The sequence below is a fragment of the Neomonachus schauinslandi genome, chromosome 4 (assembly GCF_002201575.2).
Source record: "Neomonachus schauinslandi chromosome 4, ASM220157v2, whole genome shotgun sequence".
Taxonomy (NCBI): Eukaryota; Metazoa; Chordata; class Mammalia; order Carnivora; family Phocidae; genus Neomonachus; species Neomonachus schauinslandi.
The window spans coordinates 76,234,403-76,260,058 of NC_058406.1; the positions used below are offsets into that span (position 1 = coordinate 76,234,403).

General features: G+C 34.8%; 1 protein-coding gene across 2 annotated transcripts in view; it reads left to right on the top strand.

Annotated features, from left to right (window-relative positions):
- Positions 1-25,656, top strand: part of RPAP2 (RNA polymerase II associated protein 2) — a 76,229-nt gene that overhangs the window by 11,973 nt on the left and 38,600 nt on the right. For both annotated transcript variants that reach the window (XM_021689985.1, XM_021689986.1), the window contains exons 7-10: positions 7,889-7,924; positions 9,750-10,686; positions 16,390-16,472; positions 19,338-19,418. In XM_021689985.1, coding sequence (XP_021545660.1) covers positions 7,889-7,924; positions 9,750-10,686; positions 16,390-16,472; positions 19,338-19,418 — 1,137 coding nt within the window. The remainder of the gene's footprint in view (positions 1-7,888; positions 7,925-9,749; positions 10,687-16,389; positions 16,473-19,337; positions 19,419-25,656) is intronic.

Sequence of the window (25,656 nt, forward strand, 5' to 3'; positions counted from 1 at the left end):
AATGCTGGTAGCAACCCATTTACTTGGTTGATTCTGATCCACAGTTTTAAGAGTACTGTTTTGTTGTATCTAGCTTAGGTTTTTAGTTGTGTTACTGTCAGAAAGTGTTATCATCAACAGTAAGCCTCAGTTTCCTCATTTGCAAAGTAGAAAGTTGCATTTAACCTCTTAGTTCCCTTTAATTCTAATGTTTTACAGTTCTGGGTCAGTCACTGCCACTGTAGTGAAAATTTGCTAGATAGGAAATGTCTTATTTATAAAAGTGATGAAAATTAAAATTATCAACATAAGACTAGGGAAAGTTATACTACTTTTCGGGAAGTCTATCTCATTTAAGAATTTAGATTAAAAGTTACTGACTTAAATAATTTGAACTCTTCAGCCTGTAAAGTTGAAGGTTGATAAAGGATTGGATCAAAGTTTTTCAATTATGAAGAAAAACAGGAATGTTTTATAGCATGTCCAGAGCAACCTGAAGTTGACATCTTCAGGGACACCATGATCTTGCACACTATTTGGAAATAGAATATTAAATTTGACTCAATATAGTCTTTCTTACATTGCTGTGAAAGCTAATATAAATTTCTTCATCAGATACCAAAATACTAAAATCTGTAGTGTCTCTTAACATTTCTAAGGTATTATTTTATATCACAGAAAGCTCACTACCTCATTGGTAAATATGTATAGATAGATTTAAGAAAGATTTAGACAAATTCATGAATTCTGGCTCCATACTTCTGTTGAGGCTTTGGAGTCAGAAGGGGCCTTAGAGGTTTTCTACTCCCTCATTTTTATTATTAAGGTATGAAAAAATATCTAGAGTATATCTTTAATGTCATGGAGAATAGCAGTGCTTCTCACAAAATGTCTCCTGATGCCGTGTGAGAGACAAAACATTGACCTAGATGGACTGGGCCATAACGCGGTATGATGCTTCTCATGTTGTGAGTTAGAAATTTTTCACCCACTTGGTGGCCAGAAACAGACCACATACACTGTGTTCCTCTGAGACAGCGTGCTCATTTAAATAGTCATATAGTTACACTTAGAAATCCTGTTTTGTTTGACTGTAGGCTCTGATAAGCCTTGGAAGTTTCTTTGTAACCTAAAAAGTCAGGAGTTAAAACTAAGAAGGAAGGACAAATGTTGAGAATCAAATTATGGTTTAAAAGATAAAATTAGGGTGAATGGTTAATGCTGACAGAGCTAAAAGCGCCATCATGTGGCCCGGAGTAGGGGATTTTCACACATGCTTCTTGGCAATAACAGTATAATCTCAGAGGTGCGGAAGCCAAAAAACCTCTGCAGAACAACTTCTGTAACCTCTTCCTGAACAGCCACTTCTGTTGCTTGGTATACCGAATAAAAACTTTCTGAGAGAGGTTGTTTGTTTTTTTTTTTAAGATTTTATTTATTTGTCAGAGAGAGTACAAGCAGAGGGAGTGGCAGACAGAGTGATAAGAGGTTTTAACATGTCTCAGATTATATTTGGAAAATTTCCACCACAGGGGGGAATTGTAGCCTGCTGCTTCTGTTGGTTTATGTTGAACACACATATTCTGACCGACACAAACATATACATCAATACGCATACATTCACAGGTTTTTTGGCACGAGTTACTTCTAATTTTAGATTTCTTTTGCTAAAGTTACAATTAATCATCTAATTTATACTTCCATGAAAATAATATGAAATATTTATGAAGAACTAGTTTGAACGTTTTCTTTAACATGATTATTTTTGTTTTTTAAGTTAATCTCATGTCAATTAGATTGAGAATTATCTCTGGGGCAACATAAACTTTGAAGGGAAGTGCATAGAGCAAAGAGAGGCAGCACTTTTAACAAAAAGCTTTTGAATTTCATCTAAGGATAAAAAAGAAAGCAACATAACTTCGTGCCTCATTCTTTCTAAAACAGCTCATAGTAAAACAAACTGAAGTTTTATATTGAACCTTTCATTTAATACCTCATTAAACTCTAATTTATTTCAGTGTCATGTATCATTCTCCATTTTATAGACTGGGAATCAGGGAGACTGTTAAGGTTACTCATCAAGTATCTAGAAACGATCTTCCATATAGTTCTCTTTACCTGAAGTCAAAAAAATGAAACAAAGGAGAGGAAAATAGTAGCTTGTGAAGTATATTGAGTTCCTATGAGAGAGGGTAAGCAAAAGTGGCACCCTCACCACTTTGAGTCTTTTTTAGAAGTTTAATTAGGGACAGCATGTTGTAGAAAGAGCTTGGACTTTGAAAGACCCAAATTCGAATCCTAGATTTACTAGTTAATTAGTTAACCCCTCACAGCTTCAGATTCCTCATCTGTAAAAATAAAGTCGTAAGTTATTTGGGGATTAATGAAGTAATGTAAAAACCAGCTAGCAGAAAGTATGGGAAGATGAAAAAGCCCTGGGCATGGATGGTGGTGATAGTTGTACAAAAGTATGAATGTACTTAATGCCACTGAACTGTAACTAAAAATGGTTTAAATGGTAAATTTTATGTAATGTGTATTATACCACAAAAAACCCCACCTCCCATATGGTAGGCACTTAGTATATTCTCATTTTCCCCTTGCCTTTAGAGATTGAGTTTTCTTTTAATTCTTAATGTTTTTCCTCAAAAAATGTCATTGTAGAGCTGGATATTTATCATAACACTATCTTAAATTGTATTCATGTTTTAGAATGTTTACATTTTGATTACCCTTTCATTCAGCCATACTTAGACCTATTTTTATATGGGCTATTCTGCCTCCAAGATCTTTAAATAAGAGCTTCCCGTTTCTCACCACAACCTCTATCTCATCTACAGCTATCACTCTTGAGTGTGCTTTGTGACCTCATTTTGACCTCCTATCTCTACCTTAGCTCTGTTCCAGGTTGGCCAGACCTTTATTAAATTAGCTTTCTTGAGCACTGCGGTTAGCAGTTACAGTACTGTCCTTTCAAACTATCCCAGATTCTTTCTCCCTTAACCTTCTACCATGTCTACTTTCCCAAGCTTCAGTCATCTTTTTTTTCTGTGCTTGGGTTCCTGAACTTTATTGGGTAAAGTTCTCACGTGCTTTAGATAAGCTGTCTCATTTAGCACTTTAGTGCTTTAGATAAGCTGTCTCATTTAATTCAGTCTTTAGAAGACCCCTGGGAAATACTGTTACCCATTTCATGGATGATGGAACTGAGGCTCACAGAGGTTTAGTGACTCACCCAGGAACACTTGGCTCATATACACAGATTTGGGATTTAAACCCAGATCTCTGCATTCCTCTGGCCCGGTTCCAGTTTATTCTGTGTAGTCTCAATTGTGTGCTCCCATGTTTTTTCTTTGTTTCTTATTGACTATTTGACACATTCATACCTTTTCTTCTCTTCTTAAACTTTGAACCCAAACCCCAACTCATAGTAGATAATTTAACCTACTGCTTAACTGAAAGGACTGAGCACATTCAGCAGAATCTCCTTAAGCACTATTTTCTACTTATGCTCTCTCATTTCTCTGCCTCATTGCAAATACAATACTTTCTATATTCCTGATTCTTTTCTCACTGAGGCTTGTTTCATGATTTATTCCTATTTTCTTCCTCTTTCAAGCTCTCCTTTCATACTGATTATTTTTCTTCTACTTTAAAAAGGGTGTGTGGGGGGGTGGATCCTGAAAAATATCCATTAGATTTAGCATTTCTATGATCTTAGCAAGAGCCATGTCAGTAGAGTAATGCATACAGATTCCAGGAGGCAGAGGGTTGATGACTGAATAGGAGATGTGGAATTGAAAACTAGTGCAGACATTAAAGAAAGCTTAAAATGAAAAATGGAGGGGGAGCTGCATGATTGAAGGAACGGTTTGTTTGTTTTTTCTAAAGATAGATTTAAGTATAACATCCTAAAAGGAAAGAGAAAAAAGGGAGAGGTTTATGGAGTAAAACCTCAGATTCAGCATTAGCTTTTATAATACAAACTGTATCAAATCTTTATAGACCCATCTGAATCCAAGGCTTTTTTTTATTCATTCAACAAGAAGTTTTTATTTCTTCTCTGATTTTTTGTAGCAGCTCATGTATATCTCATCATACTTGCCACATATTCTCTTGAATTATATGATGCAAAATGTCAGGAGCCCTGCTGTCTTGGTTTGATTCCTAGCTTTGCCATTACGAGCTATGTGACTTTGCACAAATTACTGATTCTTTCAGTACTCAAGTCTTTTTATCTGTAACATGAGGATAATAGTAGTAACTACTCATTCTTATGAGGACTAACATTTGTAAAGCTCTTAGAACAGCCATTTTCCTCCTACTAAATTGTAACATCCTTAAGAATCTGTTCTTTATATTACTTAGTATACCCAGCATAATTCATATAATAGTTCAGAATTTTATATTTGAAGGAATGATGGAATATACTCTGCTTTTGCAGGTTAGTGATCGAGTATAAGAATTCAATTGAGAATCACCGTCTACACACCCTTTCTTCCCTATAATGATACTCAGATCCCAGTGTAGGACCAAATGCCAGACAGCTGCAAGGTACTGAACCTTGATAATTTTAGCCAAAAAGACTTGGGTGGGGATGTGGGATAGGAAAAATGAGAGAACTCCAAGTGGAAGTGGGAGGATGTAGTCAACAGGCAATAAAATTCTCTGTTGTGAAAGTTAGCATATTATTTCAGCCAAAAAAGCTCTTAATGGGAGTTATAAATATCCCCTGGGGCAGTCAAGGCTAGTCACCATCCAAGTGGTGTCCTTTGCTTTGAGGAACACCAACCCAAGATAGCTTCTATGACTAGAGTTTTAGTGAGTGGAAAGAAGTAGGATAAACAGGATAATTTGGGTGATTGGGAAAGGATATGCCTCAATGGGCTGAGGGACTAAGGAAGAAACAAAAATAGATTACATTTTTACTCTCTGGCCCATTGCCATATTTTGCCTTTCCTTCTACATTTTTTATTACTGGTTTTTGGGAATTCCTGAACTACAGGGGAATTCTCTAAAGCAGGGATTGCAAATACTGGTTTCATCCCTTATACTTCCTGATGTGTGGTACTGAGAAGGAATTTAATGGGAAAGAATGCCTCGATCAGGTAGCAGTGCCTCCCATAACTTAAGGAGAGGATTGGTAGTTGAGCCCATTCCCTGCAATGCCTCTTATGCTTAAGACTGACCAAAGATGAATAGATTATCTAGATAATATTATATGGTTGATGTTGTGATGTTTAATTATATAGAAAAAGACTTGCAACTCTGACATTTTTTGATTGGCAGTCTTTCAGTGTAATAACTCAAATGACCTCTGGTTCCATCTATCCATTTAGCTTCACTTTTTTTAATTAAAAGTTTTTTACAATATCATGGCCTTAATGGCAACCCTATTTTGTCCTTTAAATGGGATTACTACTCAATGCCTTATCTTCTCTTTCATGTACACCTGGTTTCTTATGTTTACTTTTTTTTCTATTAATAGACTTTATTCTTTAGAGCAATTGTAGCTTTGTAGCAAAATGGAGAAGGAAGGTAGGTAGAGAGATTTCCCATATACCCCCTACCCTCATTCATGTATAACCTCCCCCATTACCAGCATCCCCCACCAAAATTGTACGTCTCTTTCCATTGATGGGCCTATATTGACACATCTTTGTCACCCAAAGCCCATAGTTTACATTAGGGTTCACTCTAAGCTTTGTGTATTCTGTGGCTTTGGACAAATATATAATGATTTGTATCCACCATTACAGTATCATACAGAGTAGTTTTATAGTCCAGAAAATCCTGTGTGCTCCACTTATTCATCTCCCACCTCCCATAACCCCTGATCTTTTTACTATCTCCATAAGTTTTATCTTTCCCAGAATGTCATATAGTTGGAATTACACAGTATGTAGCCTTTTCAGGCTGGCTTATTTCACTTATTAATATGCATTTAAGTTTTTCCATGTCTTTTCCTAGCTTGATGGTGGCTCATTTCTTATTAGTGCTTAATAGTATTCTGTTCTCTGAGTTTACTACAAATTATTTAACCATTCACCTACTGAAGGACATCTTGGCTGCTTTTAAGTTTTGGCAGATATGAATAGAGCTGCAATGAACATCCATGTGCAGGCTTTTGTGTAGACATAAGTTTTCATCTCCTTTGGGTAAATACTGAGGAGCAAGAGTTCTGGATTATATGGTTAGAGTAGGTTTAGTTTTTAAAGAAATCACCAAACTATATTTCAAAGTGACTGTACCATTTTGCATTCCCACCAGCAAGAAATGAGAATTCTCTTGCTCCAAATGCTCACCACCATGTGATGTTGTCAGTGTTCTGGATTTTAGCTATTCTGATAAGGGTGTAGTGGTATCTCATTATTGTTTTAATTTGTATTTTGCTGATGGTATATGATGTGCAGCATCTTTTCATATGCTTATTTGCCATCCTTATATCTTCTTTGGTGAGGTGTCTGTTAAGGTCTTTGACTAATTTTTATTGAGTTGTTTTCTGATTGTTGAGTTTTAGCAGTTATTTCATATTTTGGATAATAGTCTTTTGCAAATATTTTCTCCTAATCTGTGTTTTTTCTTTTTCTTTCATGGATTGTGTCTTTGGTGTCCTATGTAAAAAGTCATCTAGGTTTTCTCCTGTTATCTTGTAGGAGTTCTGTAGTTTTGTGTTTTATATTTTGGTCTGTGATCCATTTTGAGTTAGTTTTTGTGAAGGCTGTCAGTCTTCGTCTTGCTTCACTTTTTTTGTAATGTGAATACCCGCTTGTTCCAATACCATTCTCCTTTGTATTGCTTTTGCTTCTTTGTCAAAGATCCATTGACTGTATTCATGTGGCTCTCTTTCTGGGTTCTCTGTTCTATTCCAGTGATCTATTTGTCTGTTCTTTGGCCACTACCACATTATCTTGATTACTGTAGCTTTAAAATATGTCTTGAAGTCAGATAATGTCAGTCCTCCAACTTTGTTCTTCTCCTTCAATATAGTGTTTGCTATTCGGGGTCTTTTGCCTCCCCCAAAACTTTAGACTCAATATGGTGATAGCCCCAAAATAACTTGCTGGGATTTTGATTGGGATTGCATTGAATCTGTAGATCAAGTTGAAAAGAACTGACATCTTGACAATATTGAGTCTTTCTTTGATGAACATGGAATATCACTCCATTTTTTTTTCTTTGTATATTTAATTTAATCTGTTTTGTAATCTTTAGAAGGCACTTTTTCTGAGTCACTTCAGAAGTATTTTACAGAGTTTTCCTGTCCTCTTGGATTCACTTGCTATTATATTTGTTCCTTTTTATATTGGCTTTCTAAGAGCTTTTTCTTCCCCTTTTTAAAATATCTATGATGCCCAGCCAAATATGATTTCTGGTATTGCATAGCAAAATTGTTCCCAGAATTAAATTAAATCACCTTATCTACATAGTTCACATCCATAAAAAGGAAATAAAAGAGCATTATAGTACGTAATCCCTGACCTCAAGGAGCTTGTAGTTTAGTTAAGAAACCACACTTAAACATATGAAAAGTGAGACATGGAGATAATAATTCTAGTATTAAGTCATAGAGGAGGACCCGATTAATATGTATTAATTGAATGGATAATACTGACTCTGGAATTTACAGAAGGAAGTGATTTACTTTAGTCAGGTTATTCAGGGAAAACTTTATTGGGCTCATGGAAATTGAACTTCTGAAGTATGAATAAATTTTGGAAAAGAGATTAATCCAGATTTCTTACAGATGAGTTTCACATTACTTCGTCCTTCAATTTTTTCTTAAAAAAACTTTAAATGAACTATTTCGTTTTAGTTATATATTCTACCCAATATAGTTGTAACAAACACTCGAAAATGTTTGCCATAAGAGTTGCCTTCAATTTTCTATTGCTGTGTTTTGTCACAGGCATCCTGATTTTCAGCTGCTACAGGAAGGACAAAGGTATGGTTGAATCAGTATTACTTACCTTCTATATATTCATGTTAATAGAAACATTAAGAGTAAACCAGGTGATATGAGCTCTTGGACTTCCTGTGTTGATGCATTATGTAAGTGCCCATTTTAGCCCACACAAAGAAATATTTGCCTTGTACAGCTTTTTCTTTTGTGATAGTAAGATGATGTGTTTGATCTGTATGATTTATTGTACAGCTGTTCCTACCAAGGCAATCTAATTGAACCTGTTGAAATATGACACAAACACAGCTTCCATCTGAGATACTGTGCTTCTTTGTCAAATAGATTATACCAATTATATTTGTCGAAAGGTTTTTATAGTCTTATAGGATTTCAAAACTTAATATATCACTTTATATGTCTATATATAATATAGATATAGATATATACATGATATATACTTAATATATCACTTAATATATCTACTAATGCTTTAGACACTTTAGAGTGTCTAAAGCATTAGTAGAAATTCGAAGTTGTGATATTTTCTAAACTCTTGTGTTGTTTGCCCAGCTATAACCATCTCTCAAAACTTTTTTTTTATCTTTTATCAGGATAAATTTTCCTGGTTATTAGTTGCTACCTTAGTACATGGAATTGAGCACATGTGAGAGATACTTATTGATACATATTTTTAATTTACAGATTTAAAGTAATATAGAAAAATATAATTACCTTAAAATTCCAAGAGAAATTATGAAACGTGAAAGTCAAATTGTTCTAATTTTTTTGAAATTATACTTACTGCAAATACAGGAAACAGTCCCATGGCTATATAGACTAGATTCTAACTAAAAAGTGATATCTAATACTGAATAAACTTGTCTTCTTTATTCCCATCCACAACCTTACTTTCAACTCTTTTTCTTTTTTTATATTTCTTCCTAGCATGCTTCTTTTTTTTATTACTATTGCATTATTTTATTTCATTTTATTCTTTAATCATTTAAAAAAATTACTAGCCCCTTTAGGGAGCAATTTTAGGTTTACAGAAAAATTGCCTGAAAAATAGAAAGTTCCCATATACTCTCTTACCACCCCCTACCCCCGCTTGACCCAGAATCCTTATCCTAATCTTTTAAAGTTTTGATATGTGCATTTGCTTGAAAGTAGCTGCTTATCTATCATTGCATATCTCAAGTTTGTATAGACACAGCTGATTGAAAATTGAAGGAACATAGTCAAAGGGAAAACTACTATTTTTTATTGTTAGCATTATGTTGTAACTGGGTTTTCAAATATATCTTTCATCAATAAATGTTAATTTGCCAACTTTATTTTCTGCTATGACTTTGTGTTTTTTATTCTATCTATGGAATTGTCTGTATAACTATCAACCAGAATTGGAAAATTTTAAACATGTCTCTTTTTATCCTGTTATCGTTCAAAATCTAAGCAGAGTTTCTGTAATATGTTTTTTGGACAAAGCGAGAGTGAAGTTTTCAAAAGAAAATCTTTTTTTAAAAAGGATATATGAAATAGTCACAGAAATATAACAGGCAAAAATCAAAATAATTCATTAGGGTGGAATTATCAAAGCTTTTTTTTTCTTTTTGCTGTACTCTTTTAACACTTTTTAAATAATGGGGAAAAAATGGAAAGAAGATGGTGGAATTATATCAAATAAGATATAGAGAATTTATAGTAGTCTTTGGAAATGTGTGTATATGTGTGTGTATATACATATATATGCTTATAAATAAGGCTTTGCCTAGGGAGTACAAACTTTTACCTTGAAAGTTACAAAATATAAATGCTATGGGACATTTTGCTTTTCCATATTAGTTATTTTGTTTCTTTCCTTCTACAGTGGCCATTCTGGAAAGGAAGTACAGTTATGCACTAAGGCCATTAAAGCATCAGATATTGACAATCCTGGCCATTTTGAGAAGCATTATAAATCTAGTTCTTCTAGCTCTCATGGTGATAGTAGCAGTGATAATGAGCAAGACTTTGTTTCCTCCATTCTACCAGGAAACAGACCAAAGGCAACGGGTGTAAGTCCACAGCTGCACAAAAAAAGCATAATGAAAAAGAAAGCTGGTCAGAAAGCTAACTCCAAACATGAAGACAAAAAACAGACAGTAGTAGATGTCACTGAGCAGCTAGGCAATTGCAGAATAGATAGTCATGAGAAAGCTGCTGCTTGTGAACTTCCTTTACAGAAAGTAAGTACTCAGATTTCTTCAAATAGTCCTTTGCAAGAAAAATTAGAAGCTACAGAAAATTCTGAAAATAAATACAGTAGTTCAAAAATAACTCTAGTAGGTATAAGTAAGAAAAGTGCTGAGCATTTTAAGAGAAAATTTGCCAAATCAATCCAAGTTTCTAGGTCAGCCTCTAGTCCAATGCAGATGTGTCCTGAAGTTGCAAAGGCAAACTTACTTAAAGTCCTGAAGGAGACTTTGATTGAATGGAAGACAGAAGAAACTTTGAAGTTTTTGTATGGCCAGAATTACGCTTCTTTGTGTCTAAAACTCTCTTCAGCCCCTCTGGTTAAAGAACAAGAACTTGATGAAGATGACATACACTCTGACCCAGATAGACATTCCCCTGCCTTCCAGGAATCTCAGTACAGCTTGGATGAGTCTTTACCTTTTAGGGCCTCAGATACAGCCATTAAACCACTGCCAAGTTATGAGAACTTGAAAAAAGAAACTGAAACATTGAATCTGAGGATAAGGGAGTTTTATAGAGGACGATATGTTTTGAGTGAAGAAACCACCAAATCACAAGACGCAGAAGAGGTATGTCTTGATAAGTTTTCTATGTTGCTAGCATATGGGAACACTTACCATAATAAATCTTGACACAGGAGTAATTTTAAAGAGATAATTGTTAAATTTTCAGAAGGTTTGTTTGTTGATCAGTTTTTTGATTTAAAGTGCCATCTCTGGGGGTGCCTGGGTGGCTCAGATGGTTCAGCGTCTGCCTTCGGCTCAAGTCATGATCCCAGGGTCCTGGGATCAAGTCCCGCATTGGGTTCCCTGCTAGGCAGGGAGGCTGCTTCTCCCTCTGCCTCTGCCTCTCTCTCTCTGACTCTCATGAATAAACAAATAAAACATTTTAAAAAATAAATAAAATAAAATGCCATCTCCAGAGGCACCTGGGTGGCTCAGACCATTAAGGGTCTGCCTTTAGCTCAGTTCGTGATTCCAGGGTTGTGGGATCAAGCCCCACATCCGGCTCCCTGCCCAGAAGGGAATCTGCTTGAGATTGTCTCTTTCCTTCTCCACCATCCCTCCCCCCCGCCGCCACTTGTGTTCTTTCTCTCTCATAAATAAATAAAATCTTTTTAAAAAATGCCGTCTCCAGTATTGGCATTACAATTTTCCAAATAAGTTGAAATTTGCCCTTGGAAAATTTCATAAATGTGCAGTGTTTTTCTCTAATATAGAAATAGCTTAGAATTGTGGGATAAAGTTTTCTTTAAAACCTAGTTCTTTGTAAAATACGTAGACTCTCTGAAGACTTTTTTTTTTTCCTACCAACAAATATTCTTTGTATTCTTGTATTCTTTCAAATTTCTGCATGGGGTGTGTATCTTCGTATTTTATTTCCAATGGGACTATATACAGTGGAGTAGACTTACTAGTTGAATGGTAAAATATTTATCTGTATAGTATTTGGCAAGCATGCCCATTCAAAATAATATCAATGAAAATAATATAGTAATGGAGACTTACTGGGAAATAATGGACATAAGAGAAAGTAGAAGGAGCACATCAGACCTAGATTTTATTTTATTTTATTTTATGTATTTTTTTAAGATTGTATTTATTTCTTTGACAGAGAGACATAGCGAGAGAGGGAACACAAGCAGGGGGAGCGGGAGAGGGAGAAACAGGCTTCCCAGGGAGCAGGGAGCCCGATGCGGGGCTCGATCCCAGGACCCCAGGATAATGACCTGAGCTGAAGGCAGACACTTAACAACTGAGCCACCCAGGTGCCCCCAGATCAAGATTTTAATATTTGCTCTCTCATTTACTTAGCTGTATGAAAAGTTGGTCTCTTGAGTCTGAGTGTTCATCTGTAAATGGGACTAGAAATAGCTTTCCTTGTTCAGTTGTTAAGAATTTTAAAAATAATGTATGTAAAGCATTTATCACAGTGCCTGACATACAGTTAGTACTCAGTAAATAGTAATTATCTATAGAGATTAAATGTACGTTGCTGAGATTAAGGGGGAGGGGTTCTCTCAATATTTCTCTTACCCAGGTTTGTTTTGATGTATAGCTTGAGAAATGAAGTTAATGAAGAAGACTAGGCAATAACCTTGTTTTCTGACAAAACTTTGTTATTAAAGATTTCTGAGTAAATGTGGCTCTAAATTTAAGAACACATTTGGAAGGACGCCTGGGTGGCTCAGTCGGGTAAGCGTCTGCCTTCGGCTCGGGTTATGATCTTAATGGTTCTGGGATCGAGTCCCATGTTGGGCTCCCTGCCCAGTGGGGAGTCTGCTTCTCCCTCTCACTCTGCCGCTCCCCTGCTTGTGCTCTCTCTCTCTCAAATAAATAAGATTTAAAAACACACACACACATTTGGAGATTTAGAAAGAGAGTGAAAATGGAGATACAGTAAAAATTTAGAAATTTCTTGTACTTCTACAGAATGCTCCCTAGCCCAGTACTATATTTTAAATTGCTTCAATTGTATTATTATAGAGTATTCATAAGTTTTATAGTAAGCTTGGAGAAACCTTGATCTCTGTCACTCAGCTGCATAAAACTACATTAATGTATCATTTGTATTATCATTTTTGTGCTATAAGCCTTAAACAAGAAAAATTACTTAAGAAAATTGACTGTTCCTCTGTTGCATAATATTTTAAAACTTTTTCATTGAAGTATTAAGTGTACAACTCACTATCACAAAAGAACACAGCCTTGTAATCATTACCCAGGCCAAGAAATTTGAGTAAAACAAAAGCCCCACTATGTCTCCTCCTAATTATTACCCCTTTCCAAAATGAATAACTATTATAATAACATGGATGAGTTTTGCCAGTTTTGAACTGTAGTAAATTCACATAGTATATATGCTTTGGTTTCCTGTTTATTTCATGCATTGTTATGTTCATGAGTCATTTGTGTTGTTCCATGTGGCTATAGTTCATTCTTTCATTGCTGCATAGTATTTCATAGAAATATGCCACAATTTATTCATATTAATGAGCATTTAGGCTTTTCAGTTTAGGGCTGTAGTGTTACGAACTTTCTTTTCTATGTCTCTCTTCTAAGGTACATGTATTTCTGTTGGGTGTGTATCTAGGACTGGAATTTTTGGGTCATGATGTATGTGTATATGTGACTATATTGGATGGTGCCAGTTTTCCAAAATGGTTTTGCCAGTTTTTATTCCATTACGATTGTATGAGAGTTTCCACGATTCCACATTCTTAACCAGTACTTGACATTGTTACTTTTTACCATTTCAGTGGTATTGGGTTTTGGTTATAATACATTTCTCTAATGATTAATGAATTGAGCACTGTTTCATTTGCTTTTTGACCATTTGGAATGTCACTTTTGTTAAGTGTCTTTTCAAGTCTTTTTCCCATTTATCTGTTGGAATATCTAGGTATTTTTTTCTTACTGATTTTGTAGGAATTCTTTATTCGGGATTCAAATCCATTTTTAGTTGTGTGTTTTGCAAATATCATCTTCCACTCTGAGACTTGCCTTTTCACTTTCATTAATGATATCTTTGGTCCAGTTTATTAATTGTTTCCTTTAGTGACTTCTTTAGAAATCTTTGTTTAGCCCAGGTTATTTCATCTTCTAGATTGTTTTTCCCTTCACAGTTAGATCTGCAGTTCACATGAAATTGATCTTTATGATGAGGAGTATGGGTCAGATTTCATTATTTTCCTTTGGGGAAATGTGTTCATATTAAAGTCTGAGACACACTATTGATTGGGGGAGGGTGGGGAGAGGTGTTACTCATTCTATTAGTTACTGAGAGAGGTGAGAGAGGTGGGTAAAAGATCTGTCACCATAATTATGGATTGGTTATTTCTACTTTCAGTTTAGTGAATTTTACTTTTAATATTTTGAGACCATGTTATATGGTGTTAAAAAAAAAAGATTGTTATGTCTTCCTAGTAAATTGAACCTCAATATTATGGAGTGACCTTTCTCTACATTGGTAAGTTTTTTTCCTTACCATGTTTTGCCGGCATTAGCATTCTTTTATTAGTATTTTCAGGACTCTTTTTTTACTTAGGCTGATAATTGTTTTTATGTAGAGAATTTAGTCTGTTTACATTCAATGTCATAATTGATATATTTGGGTTTAATTGTGCCATCTCACTCATTGCTTTCTGCTTATCCCCATCTATTCTGTGTTCCTCTTTCTCTCCTGCTTTCTTTGAATTAAATATTATTATGTCATTGTTTACCCTCTGTTAGCTTTTTATACTTTATTTTACTAATTAGAAGTGGTTACTATAAAGATTAAAACCTGAATTATTATAAAAGTCCAATATAAGTTAATTCTTTTGCTTCCTAGACAGTACCTTAGAAACTTTAATTCCATTTACCCTCTCTGTGCTTATGTGCTCTTGTTGTCTGTTTTTATTCTCTCTATATTTTAAATCCTGTAAGACGATTTGTAGTCAGTATTCAGTTGGAGTTATCCACTTAATTACTCTTCCACTATTTTTCATTCCTTCCTGCATCTCCATTCTTCTATCTGGGATCATTTGCCTTGGACCTGAAGAATAACCTTTATTTTGATTAGTGCAGTTCGCTAATGATGAATTTCCTCAGTTTTTTTCAGAAAATTCTTTATTTTACTTTCACTTTTGAAAGATACTTTTCTGGGTATTCAATTCTAGATTAGCATTTCTTTTTTTTTTTTTTCTCAGTCCATTGAAAATATTTCCTTGTCTTTGGCTTCCATTTATTTCTCTTATAGCTACTCCTTTGAAAACACTGTTTTTCTTCCACTAGCCATTTTTAAGACATTTTTTTGTCTTTGTTTACCATCAATTTTAGAATGCTTTGCTTAGGTGTGATTATAATTGTATTTATTCTTTTGGCTGTTGTAGTACTTGAATCTTGATTTCTTTCATCAGTTTTGGAATATTCTCAATTATTATCTTTATAGATACTGCTTTTGTCTCATTCTTACTTTCCTCTCTGGTACTCCAATTACAGACATGTTAGTCTTTTTCATTGTGTCTCATATTCTTTTATGCTTTGCATTATGTGTGTATGTGGGAGGGGGATGTTGGGTGTGACTGTGCTTTATTCTGAGTATTTTCCAAATCTGTATTCTCTCTTCAGTCATTTCTACTATATTATTAAATATATCCATTGAGTTCTCACTTTTGAATACTATATTTTTCAGTTTGAGAATTTTCATTTGGTTCTTTTATATAGTTTCTAGTTCTCTGCAGAAATTTTTAGTCTTGTCATTTTTCTTTGAATATATCCACATAGGTATTTTAAATAAAGTTGATAACTTCCATTATCTGTATTCCTTGGGGGCTGTTTCCTATGGGCTGATGTTTGAGATTTTGACCATATTGTCTTGTTTTCTTATTTTATTATATGGCAAACATTGTATATTAAAAATTACAGATAACTTGAGACCCAAACTGATGTTATCTTCCTCTAAAACAGATTTATGTTTGCTTCAGGCAGATGATTTGTAGCAGTTCCAAATTGCTTAATTCAATCAGGGATTAAGATGCTTTGAAGCTGGACTTCAGTCCCTGTAAGAGCCAGTCTGTTTCCTATTCATTCTTAGTCCTAGAATATGGTCCTTCTAAGTCAGGCTTGGAGGGGAGCGTTGCCAGTACCTCTTCCTTCTTGGCATTCCCCAAGCTTTAATGCTTATTAGAAAAACAATGCTTAGGTTCTCAGTATCTGAATTGCTTCTTCTGGAATTAGTCACTGCCCTCTCTGGAATTACCTTCTCTAGAATCTCTGGCCTTAATTCTTTGCTGCCTTGTTAGTTCTCTGATGTTTTCAAACAAATGTGGGTATTTTCCCAGTGTTTTTTCAGTTCTCAGCAGGAAGGATGGTTAGAATTATTTTGTCTGCCATTTCTAGAAGTGGAATTCCCCATAATATATATATAGTATCTGCTAATTTTAAAGCTCTCTCTCCAACATTTGTATAGCATTTAGTAGTTTACAAAGTTCTTTTGTATACATTTTCTCATTTAATAAAGAAGGTATTAGTATCCCTTTATACAGATGAGAAAAATTTCTCAAAAGCAGGCATATGACTCAAGTTCACATCAGCCCAATGACTGAACCAGTGCTCAAATTTAAATCTTCTAATAATTCTCAAGTCTAGTTTTTATTCTACCATACCCCAGGTGTGAACTTTTATGTTTTACTGTTTATTGTTCTTATCAAAGAAGAATGTATATTGTTCTTATCAAAGAAGAATGTAAATTTATGATTTTACTTTGTTTTGTTTAAAAATGTGATTCAGCATGATCCCACCTTTCCACTGATAGATTCAAGTTCTCAGAACCAGATTAGAAAACGCATCGTACTTGAAAAGTTGAGTAAAGTGTAAGTATGTAATTGTCATTCCACTTTACGATATTTAAAATTAACTTGGTATTTGTGGGTTCATAATTTATATTAATTTTTATCCTTGAGTTTTGAACAGTTTGAAAAACAATGTGAAAAGTTTACATGGATGTCTTCACCTGAGAAATTGAGATTTTTAAGATACCCTGCCAAGGAAATATTGAAATTAAGTTTTGTGTAGAAGACACAGAAGTACATAATAAAGAGGAAGGTTGAGATTATGGGAGTAGAAAACTAAACTCTGTCACTTCCACTTAATCAGTGAAGTCAGGGAAAAAAATATCAAAGCTAGACCATTTAAATACTGATTTGTGGTATATGTGTCACATCAGTTTCACATGTGAATGAAACTTTATGAAGTTTTAACGGTCTGTTAACTCACTCTGCATACGTATTTATAGAACCATTTCACACTCAGCAACTTAAGAGTTTTTGTTCAAGTCAACTTTGCACCTTAGTTTTAAACTTCCCATGGTGGAAATTATTTTTCTTGTAATTAGCCCAGTCATAAATGACATTTAAAAATTGTAATCTTGGTTTGTCTTTCAAAGGAAGTTTGAAAATCTTTTTTCCAGAGGTGTGAGGGCTATCTTGAACTTTTCAATTTGTATTTTCTTTCTTTAGCAGAAAAAATGTAAAGGTGTTTTCAGTCATTGTTTAAGGTCTGCATATGGATTAGGGGCACCTGGCTGGCTCTGTGGGTGAAGCATGCAACTCTTGATCTCACTCAGGGTTGTGAGTTCAAGCCCCATGTTGAGTGTAGAGATTACTTTAAAATTAAAAAAGAAAAAGAAAAAAAGGCTGTACATATGGAGTAGTCTTAATTTTGTAGTACCAATGATAAGAAAAACCTGTCTTCTGGAAGCCTTAATATTTTGAGCAGGCTACTCCTCTAAGTTTTACATTTTAAATAACTATTTAATATTTATTGAGTTCCTCTTATGTTAGGCTCCTCACAGATAATAAATCTGTTATTAGTTTTGCCTTTTATATGGTCCTCATACATAGACATTTGTTTCTGTTTGATATTAGGTTAGAAAACAATAAAAGTCACCATGTGTCTGATTCATAGGACAAGATCTCAATCCTTGACTGTGGTTGCACAGGTTTTGAAAGTTAGGTTGGATTATTGATACTTGTATGTAATCGGTAGATAGGGATTTATCTGAAAATAGTTTTCTAGACTTTTTAGTACTTTAGAAAGTACCCAGTTTTAAATTTAAGACCCCATAGTTATACTGTTGAAGGAATTCTGTTTTTTCTGGGTTTTGGCTGCAACAGAAGATGCCAGAAGTTGCCATGCCAGAAAACCGAATTATTGATAATAGCTCAAGATCTAAATTTGAGAAAAGGTGGAATAACTTACAGAAACACAAAGAACACTAAAACCAAAATAATTATTGACATAGAGGGTTTTTTCGGTTATTTATGAAAGTAGTTCAGTTTTTTCTCATTATAAAAGTAAGACTTTAAAAAAAATAACAAAAGTAAGACCTTTTTTGGTTTCTGATTGGAACAAACCAGTTGTAAACAGACTTTTTTTTTAGATATGGAAGAAAATGAAATATGTACTGGGTATTAGATGATATTAAGGAATTGTTGATTTGGTTAGGTATGATCATTTTATTGCGATTATGTAAGAAAATGCCCTTGTATTTAGAGATAGATAAGTATTTAGGGGCCAAATGACATGATGTCAGGGATTTACTTTAAAAGAGTACTGGCAAAAAAAAAGTAAAGAAGGAAGGAAAAAATGAAATAAATGTAACAAAATACTGGGAGGTTGAATCTGGGAATAGATAGATGGGGTTATTGTTATTCTCTCTGTTTTGAAATATATCTGAAACTTTATAATAAGTTTTTAAAAAAGTAATGCATGCTTATTATAGAAGATTTAGGCAGCACAAAATGGTTTAAAGAAGGAAGTGAAGATCACCTGTAATCCCACTGAATAGTAACTACTGTTAATATTTTGATGTTTATCCCTGACACATACATAATATATATGGTGTGTGTATATTCATTCCCTTTGGTTCTCCCTGTTATAGTATAAACTTGGGAGGAATGAAATATATTTGAAATATGCTGTCTATCATATATAATGTCATATATTAAGTTTTTATAAAAATGGGACAATACTACATATGCGTTTTTCACTTAACACTTAAACTATATCTTTCCACATTAAAAATTTATAGATTCACATTATCATTTTAAAGGTTTTATTATATTCCACAGTATGTTTATATCATAATTTATTTAACAAATGACCTATTGGTGGACATTTGTTTCCATTTTTCACTACTAAAAATGGTTTTTGCAATAAGCATCTTTTTTATGTTTATCTGATTATTTCTTTAGGATAAATTTTTTTCATGGTAAAACTGTTGGGTCAAAGAACATCCACATTTAAAATGTTAACATATGTTGTCAGATGGCTCTCTTTTAGAAATGTATCAGTTTCTAATCCCACCATAAGGATTTCATAAGGAGAAATAGATCACACTCCTAAATTGGACCATTTGGGGGGTCCAGTTCCTCTAGCCTTGTATTCTTTCCGTTTAGTCTAATATTTGAAAGTAAAGGTAAGAAAAACAAGTACAAGAATATAGATAGCAGCCAAAATAATATTTTTCAGTGCCTCACACTGTAGCATAGACTACAAAGTGGAGTGCATGGTTATGAAATGTATCCTTATGAGTTCCCACCAGTCAGAAACTAGCTTACCTGCCTCTACCCAAGTGCCGTTATTACCTATGGAATATCCAGACTTAGGCAAGATTCAAAGAATATGTCTATATAATTAAATTATATTTTGAAAGAAGTCTAATTTTTTATTTTCAGAGTGCCTGGACTTGTGGGGCCTCTTCAGATCACATTAGGAGATATTTATGCACAACTGAAAAATCTCATCCGAACTTTCAGGTTGGTGTTAATAATGAAATTTTCCATCTCAGTTATTTTGACTTCCTGTGATTGCCTTGCAGAATCCATAGAAAGACTGTGTTACCTAATGATCTATCACAGCCACTAACTCAGGAAATGAATGGGTAAACCCTGGCATGCTGCCATGGCCAACTGCTCCATCCTAGGAAATCCTGAGGGGCTGGACTAATCAAAAGCATAGCTCCTGGCTGGATTTGCCCACACTGTTGTTGAACAAACTTGGATAAGCTTGTCCCAAGAGAAGCCAATAACTCAAGAGACAGGAGTTTGGAAAAGAGAAAGGGAAAGATTTATTTTGGGTGCCAGCAGCCAGGAGAGGTGGCAGGTCTTAATAACCAGTCTCTCCACCCGCAAGACGGACACCTAGAGTTTTATAAGGAGAGGTTTAGGAGGGTCCGTGCAAGAGAGCAGGCAGGGAGCACATGATCATGGGTCAGGGTCAGTATGTGGTCAGCCCATGATCGTGGGCAGGGAAGGACACATGTGGGATGTAGTCTTCTAGGCATTCCTTTGCTATCAGGGCATTTCTGGTCAGGCAGTTTGGATGTTCTGGGGTATTGCAAAACAGCTTCATCAATGCCTCAAAGTACAATAAGAAATAAGCACATGGGTTTTAATTAAAACAGGAGTTATGTTAAGCAGTCTTGTCTAGTTCTGATTTTAACTGTTGGGGCTTTCTAACAAAGATGAAAAAAGTGACTTACCTTCAGTGTCTTAGATCTAAGAATAGTGTTCTATTGTCTCCTCCACTAATCATCTTTTTTTTTTTTTTTAAAGATTTTATTTATTTATTTGAGAGAGAGAATGAGATAGAGCATGAGAGGGGGGAAGGTCAGAGGGAGAAGCAGACTCCATGCTCAGCAGGGAGCCCGATGCGGGACTCGATCCCGGGACTCCAGGATCATGACCTGAGCCGAAGGCAGTCGCTTAACCAACTGAGCCACCCAGGCGCCCCAATCATCTTTTATTAAATGCAGCATCTTCTTTGCTCAAACGTTGATATAGTTAGTTTTGGATTGTTTATTGCCTAAAATTAAGAAGGAAAATGATGTCTCAGACACAAAGGTGATTAGCCAGTAACATATTGAATCTTAGTGAATTAGTAGATACAGATCAGATGACCAGCACTGTGCTGCTACACCCGATGGGCAATGCAAAAGAAGCATTATGCCTACCCTCAAGGAAGAACTCTCCTGTTAGAAAATAATTTGAACACAGTGAACAGTACACAATAGTGGGTAATTTAATACTGAATTGTGTGGAATGGATTTGAAGTGATAAGAAGTATAAAGAAAGGAAGAAAAGAGAATATCAATTGTGAAACAGAGCAGTTGGATTTTTCTAAAATTGTCAAGGTGAAAATATTCATCTGGGCTAAGACTGTGTTCTGTACCAAGAAGCATAAGGATAGGCCTCTAAATACTGTATCGGTAGAGGTGCACCAAACACACATTTTGGCCAAATGCAGGTGACCCAATATTAAAATCATTACTTGCCTGTGGTTAAAACTAGATAGCACCAACATTGAACAAACTTCTAAATTGGAAGAATCATTTCATCCAATAAATAATCAGTATGGTTTATTGTTATCTACTGTAGTAATAATGTTTTAAAAGTTTAAAATTACAGTACAAAAATAATTTCTTGACATTGTTAGCTGTTAGATTTCTCTTGTAGTCACTGTACTATATATCAATAATACCAAATAGCCATTCACTTTCAACTAACACATTTAAAAACATCACTAACTTTTTTGTGTGCCACAAAGTGATTCAGGAAACTTTTTTCAATAAGGTATGTACTAGAGGGATCTAGGATTCATAGTTTAGGCAAATCTCAAAAAACTTCATCCTCTGAAAAGGATCATTTGTACCACTTTATGTTTAAATATTTGGCCTTTGTAGATTCAAGACTATAGGCATTGTTTTAAGACATTCTTGTAGAGTCTTTTGTTGTGAAGTTTGACTAAACAGAATGTGTTAGGGGTTCCTCAATTTACTCTTAACAGTTTTGTCTTAACATTTTTATTATTTTGATTAGAGATTGTATTGAGATTATTGCATATCTATTTACATGATTTAGATATTTTTTCAACTCATATTTTGAAGTGGTATTGTGTTAAATTCATCATCACAAGATTCTAAGAATTCCCCAATAGGCCATTTTCTTGAAGATTTATAACTTAAATGGCAGTAAATAAGTAAAATTTAAATGTAGCTCTTAAAGCTCTTAAAGAACAAAAATTCAGGGGCGCCGAGGTGGCTCAGTTGTTAGGCGTCTGCCTTTGGCTCAGGTCATGATCCCAGGGGCCTGGGATGGAGCCCCGCATCGGGCTCCCTGCTCAGCAGGAAGCCTGCTTCTCCATCTCCCACTCCCCCTGCTTGTGTTCCCTCTCTCACTCTCTCTGTCAAATAAATAAAATCTTTAAAATCTTTAAAAAAAAAAAAATTTCAATCAAGTCAGTTTTTAAAGATCTAATTGACTTTACTTAGTGGTTAATGAATTAGCATTTCATCTAACAAATGGAAGGATGCTCAGAGGGGTTGTACAAAATAGAAGGCATTTGTAGGCAGAAATGGGGCAGGACAAGGAAGTTATTAGAAAAAATAAAAGAAAGGATTGTTTCAGGCAAGGTCACCTTCCCTTAGAGGGAAAGGCAGGGGGTCTTATCATACAGATTACCTCTTTAGTGGTAATCAGGAAATTCCAGACTGATGGGTTTAAAACTCCAGATGAAACTACAGTTAGGTTAGGTGTAAAGTCTTGGTGGGTCTTAGCATAAGGGACTCCATTTTGGGGCCTGTTGTTCCTTTTTAACAACAGTTATTTTCTTTAATGTTGTGAATCCTAATATATAATAGAGTTCTGCAAAGATCGAATTATGATAAAATCTAATCTCTATTATTCTGTCCTAACATTATTTGAATTTATATAAACATTTTTTCCAAGATACAACATTCTCAAGAAAGTAATCTATTTAATGTATTTACCATTTGTATTAACTGTTGATCTATTTTGCTAAATAATTAAAATTTTTTTACTAATTGTTTTATACATAAAATTAATGGTTTTCACAGGCATCATTGATTACTGCAGCATTTTATTTTTCTGACTGACAAAAACATATAAGGACATTTTTACTTCATCTAGAATGTTTAGACTTTAAAGTGAATGTTCAGGTAATAACAGTATATCTGAATGACATGATTGTTCTAATTACTGAGGTTGTTACCCTTATTAGATAACATGGAAACAATGCAACTACAAGATCATTAATCACACACAAATATAAGAAACCTTGATGTTAATTATTTTTTAAATCTTTACTCTTTAGTACCTGCAGGTCAGAGTCTATAGCTTTAATAAAAATTGCTTAAATTGGCTTTGCTGCTGCTTTTTAGGAAAATGTCAGTTACTTAGAGTACAGAATTACCTCTGGTAAAATAACTCATGGGGTCTTCAGATTCTAGTAGGACAACTTCAGCAGGTATGTGACTATTTGTGGGCTAGGGCTTTCTACACGAAGTCTCTAAAAAAAAATGCCATATTGATGACAGGGACTAGTGTTGAGAGATCTTTTCAGTAGATCCTGGCAATGGAAAAGAGTTGACATAAATAACCATATCCTTCCCTTTGAAATGATAATCAATAATAGGAACTTGTAAAACAGTGATTCTCAAACCAGTTGTGCATCAGAATTACCTGGGGAGCTTTTAACAACTACAGATGCCTGGCTCTACCCCTAGGGATTGAGTTTCATTTGGTTAGGGTTGGGCCCAGACATCAGTATTCTTTAAAAGCCCCCCAGGTGATTCTAATGTGCAGCCAGAGTTGAGAGCCTATTAGAACTTACACATAAAGCAGCTTTTTCAGCTCTTTGAAGAATCTTTCCCTTGTGAATAGAGCTGTCCTTTCCACTGAATTGCATCACAGTCATTTATCCAGAATGTTACTTTGATTTACCTGCCATAGTGGTTCCATCAGAAGTTGCTTGGTAAAGATTCACTGTTATCAGTGTTGGGTCAAGATATTTTTCTAAATCTGATTTGAATTAAAATTCTATTTTGACACAGAAAGATCTTGTTGTGTTTTCCCCAGTGCCTGCAGCAGTGGTATAGAGCAGGCACTGAATAGGTTTTTTGCTGGATGAGTAAATGAATTCATGAAATCTTAAATTTGGGTCTACTTTGGGAGATTTGAGTATAGTAGAGAAGGAATTTCTTTAAAAAAAGAAAAAGAAAAGGAATTTATTTTTAATTGTTTTTGCCATGTTTTACATGCTTATGTTTTGACCTTTTTTGGTCATGTGCTAGATTCTGTTTGAGTTGCTCCAGACAAAGCAGTGAACAAAACAGACAAAAATCCCCTCTCTCATGGAACTATTCTAATAGAAAGGATATGTAAATATTTAAGAACAGTATATGTATTATCATTATCTGGTGATATGCCCTTTCCCCTTTCTCATTTCATTCTCTTCCCTTTTTCCCCAGAAGCAGGGAAAGGGGTTGGTACTGAGGAGGGGAAGGTAGTTGTGATTTTTTATCTGTGACAGATTGGTCAGGGAAGACCTCATGGAGAAGATGCCATTTATAGAAAGATCTAAAAGTTGGTGAGGGAGCAAGCCATCTTGTTGTCTGTGAAAATATATTAGGTACTGCAGGCCTGGTATATTCGTAAAATATTAAGGATGCTAGTGAGGCTGGAGAAATGAGCAGAGGAAAAGGTACAAAAAGATATGGTCAGAGAAGTACAGGGCAGGGAGTGGGTGTGGTATAGATTATATAGGCCTTATAGCTATGGTCATTCTTTCACTTTTACTCCAAGTGTGATGTGAGATGAAGAGCAATTGGTTGATTCTGAACAGAGGAATGATATGATCTCACATACATTTTTAACAACATCACTCTGTTGATTTGAGAATTACAATAGATGGGCAGAGGCAGGAAGACCATTTAGGATGCTGTCTTGGTAATCTAGGCAAGAAATGAAGTGGACCAAGGTGAAAGCAGTAGAGGTAATAAGTAATCAAATTCTCTTTTGAAGATAGTTCCATCAGGATTTAATGACTGTTTGGACATGGGACATGAAGAGAGCCAAGGTTAACCACAAGATTTTTGGCCTAAGTAACTGGATTCTGGAAGGATTGCATAGCCATTTACTGAGATGGACCTATCCGCAGGAGGACCTGGTTTTGGGGGAAGATGAGGAACTCAATTTTGGCTGTACTAAGTTTTGAGATGCCTGTTACATATTCAAGTGGAAATGTCAAGGAGACCATTAGATATAGAAGTCTGGAATTCAAGGAAAGGGTCCAGGCTAGAGATCATAAATATGAGAGCTATCAGCACATAGTTATCTAATATTTAAAGCTATGAGATTGGAGTTATCTAATATTTAAAGCTATGAGCACCAAGGGAATGAGCATATAGAGAGGAAATGAGAGAACCAAGGGTAGAGGCCATGGAGTTAACCCAAATCAGAAGGTTTGAGAAAAAGTGCCAGTGAGAGGGAGGGAAATCAAGCAGGTGGAAGGCAGGTAAAGAAAGTGCCCCTTGAGACACTTTCAACAATCTTGAGTTGTCTCAAATATTGCTAATCGATTAAGATGAGGACTGAGAAATGTCCGTTGAATTTGGCAACATGGATGTCTTTTGTACATTTAGTCCTCACAAGAACTCTACGAGGTAGGCAGTACTGTTGTTCCTGTTTTATTGAATTTTTAAAAAGTTTTACAGCTGTTGAATGTGTCCCAAGTACGGCCAAGTGACAGATCTGAGTATCGAACCCATATGTCTGTCACAATTTTTAACCACTGTAGTGTACTTTATATCATCTGGACTTTCTAGAATTTTGCAAAACATTTTTAACTGGGAAAAATTCAGATTAATGTAATAAAGATATACATGTTCTCTACTCAGAATTAATAAATATTTTGCAATATTTGATCCAGATGTATTTTTTAAATTAAAATATTAAAGTTTAAGTCACTCATTTAGAAAAAAATTAATTGAATGCCTACCTTGTCTGGGTGTTTGGAATAAATAGGTGAAGAGAAAGGACTTAAGATGGCAGAGTACTAGAGGACCCTATGTTTGCCTCATCCCTTGAACACAGATAAGTATCAGATCATTCTGAACACCCAAGAAATTGATCTGAAATAAATAGGTGAAGAACGTATAGATTCCTGCCACAAGCCAAAAAAACAAACAGATAATAA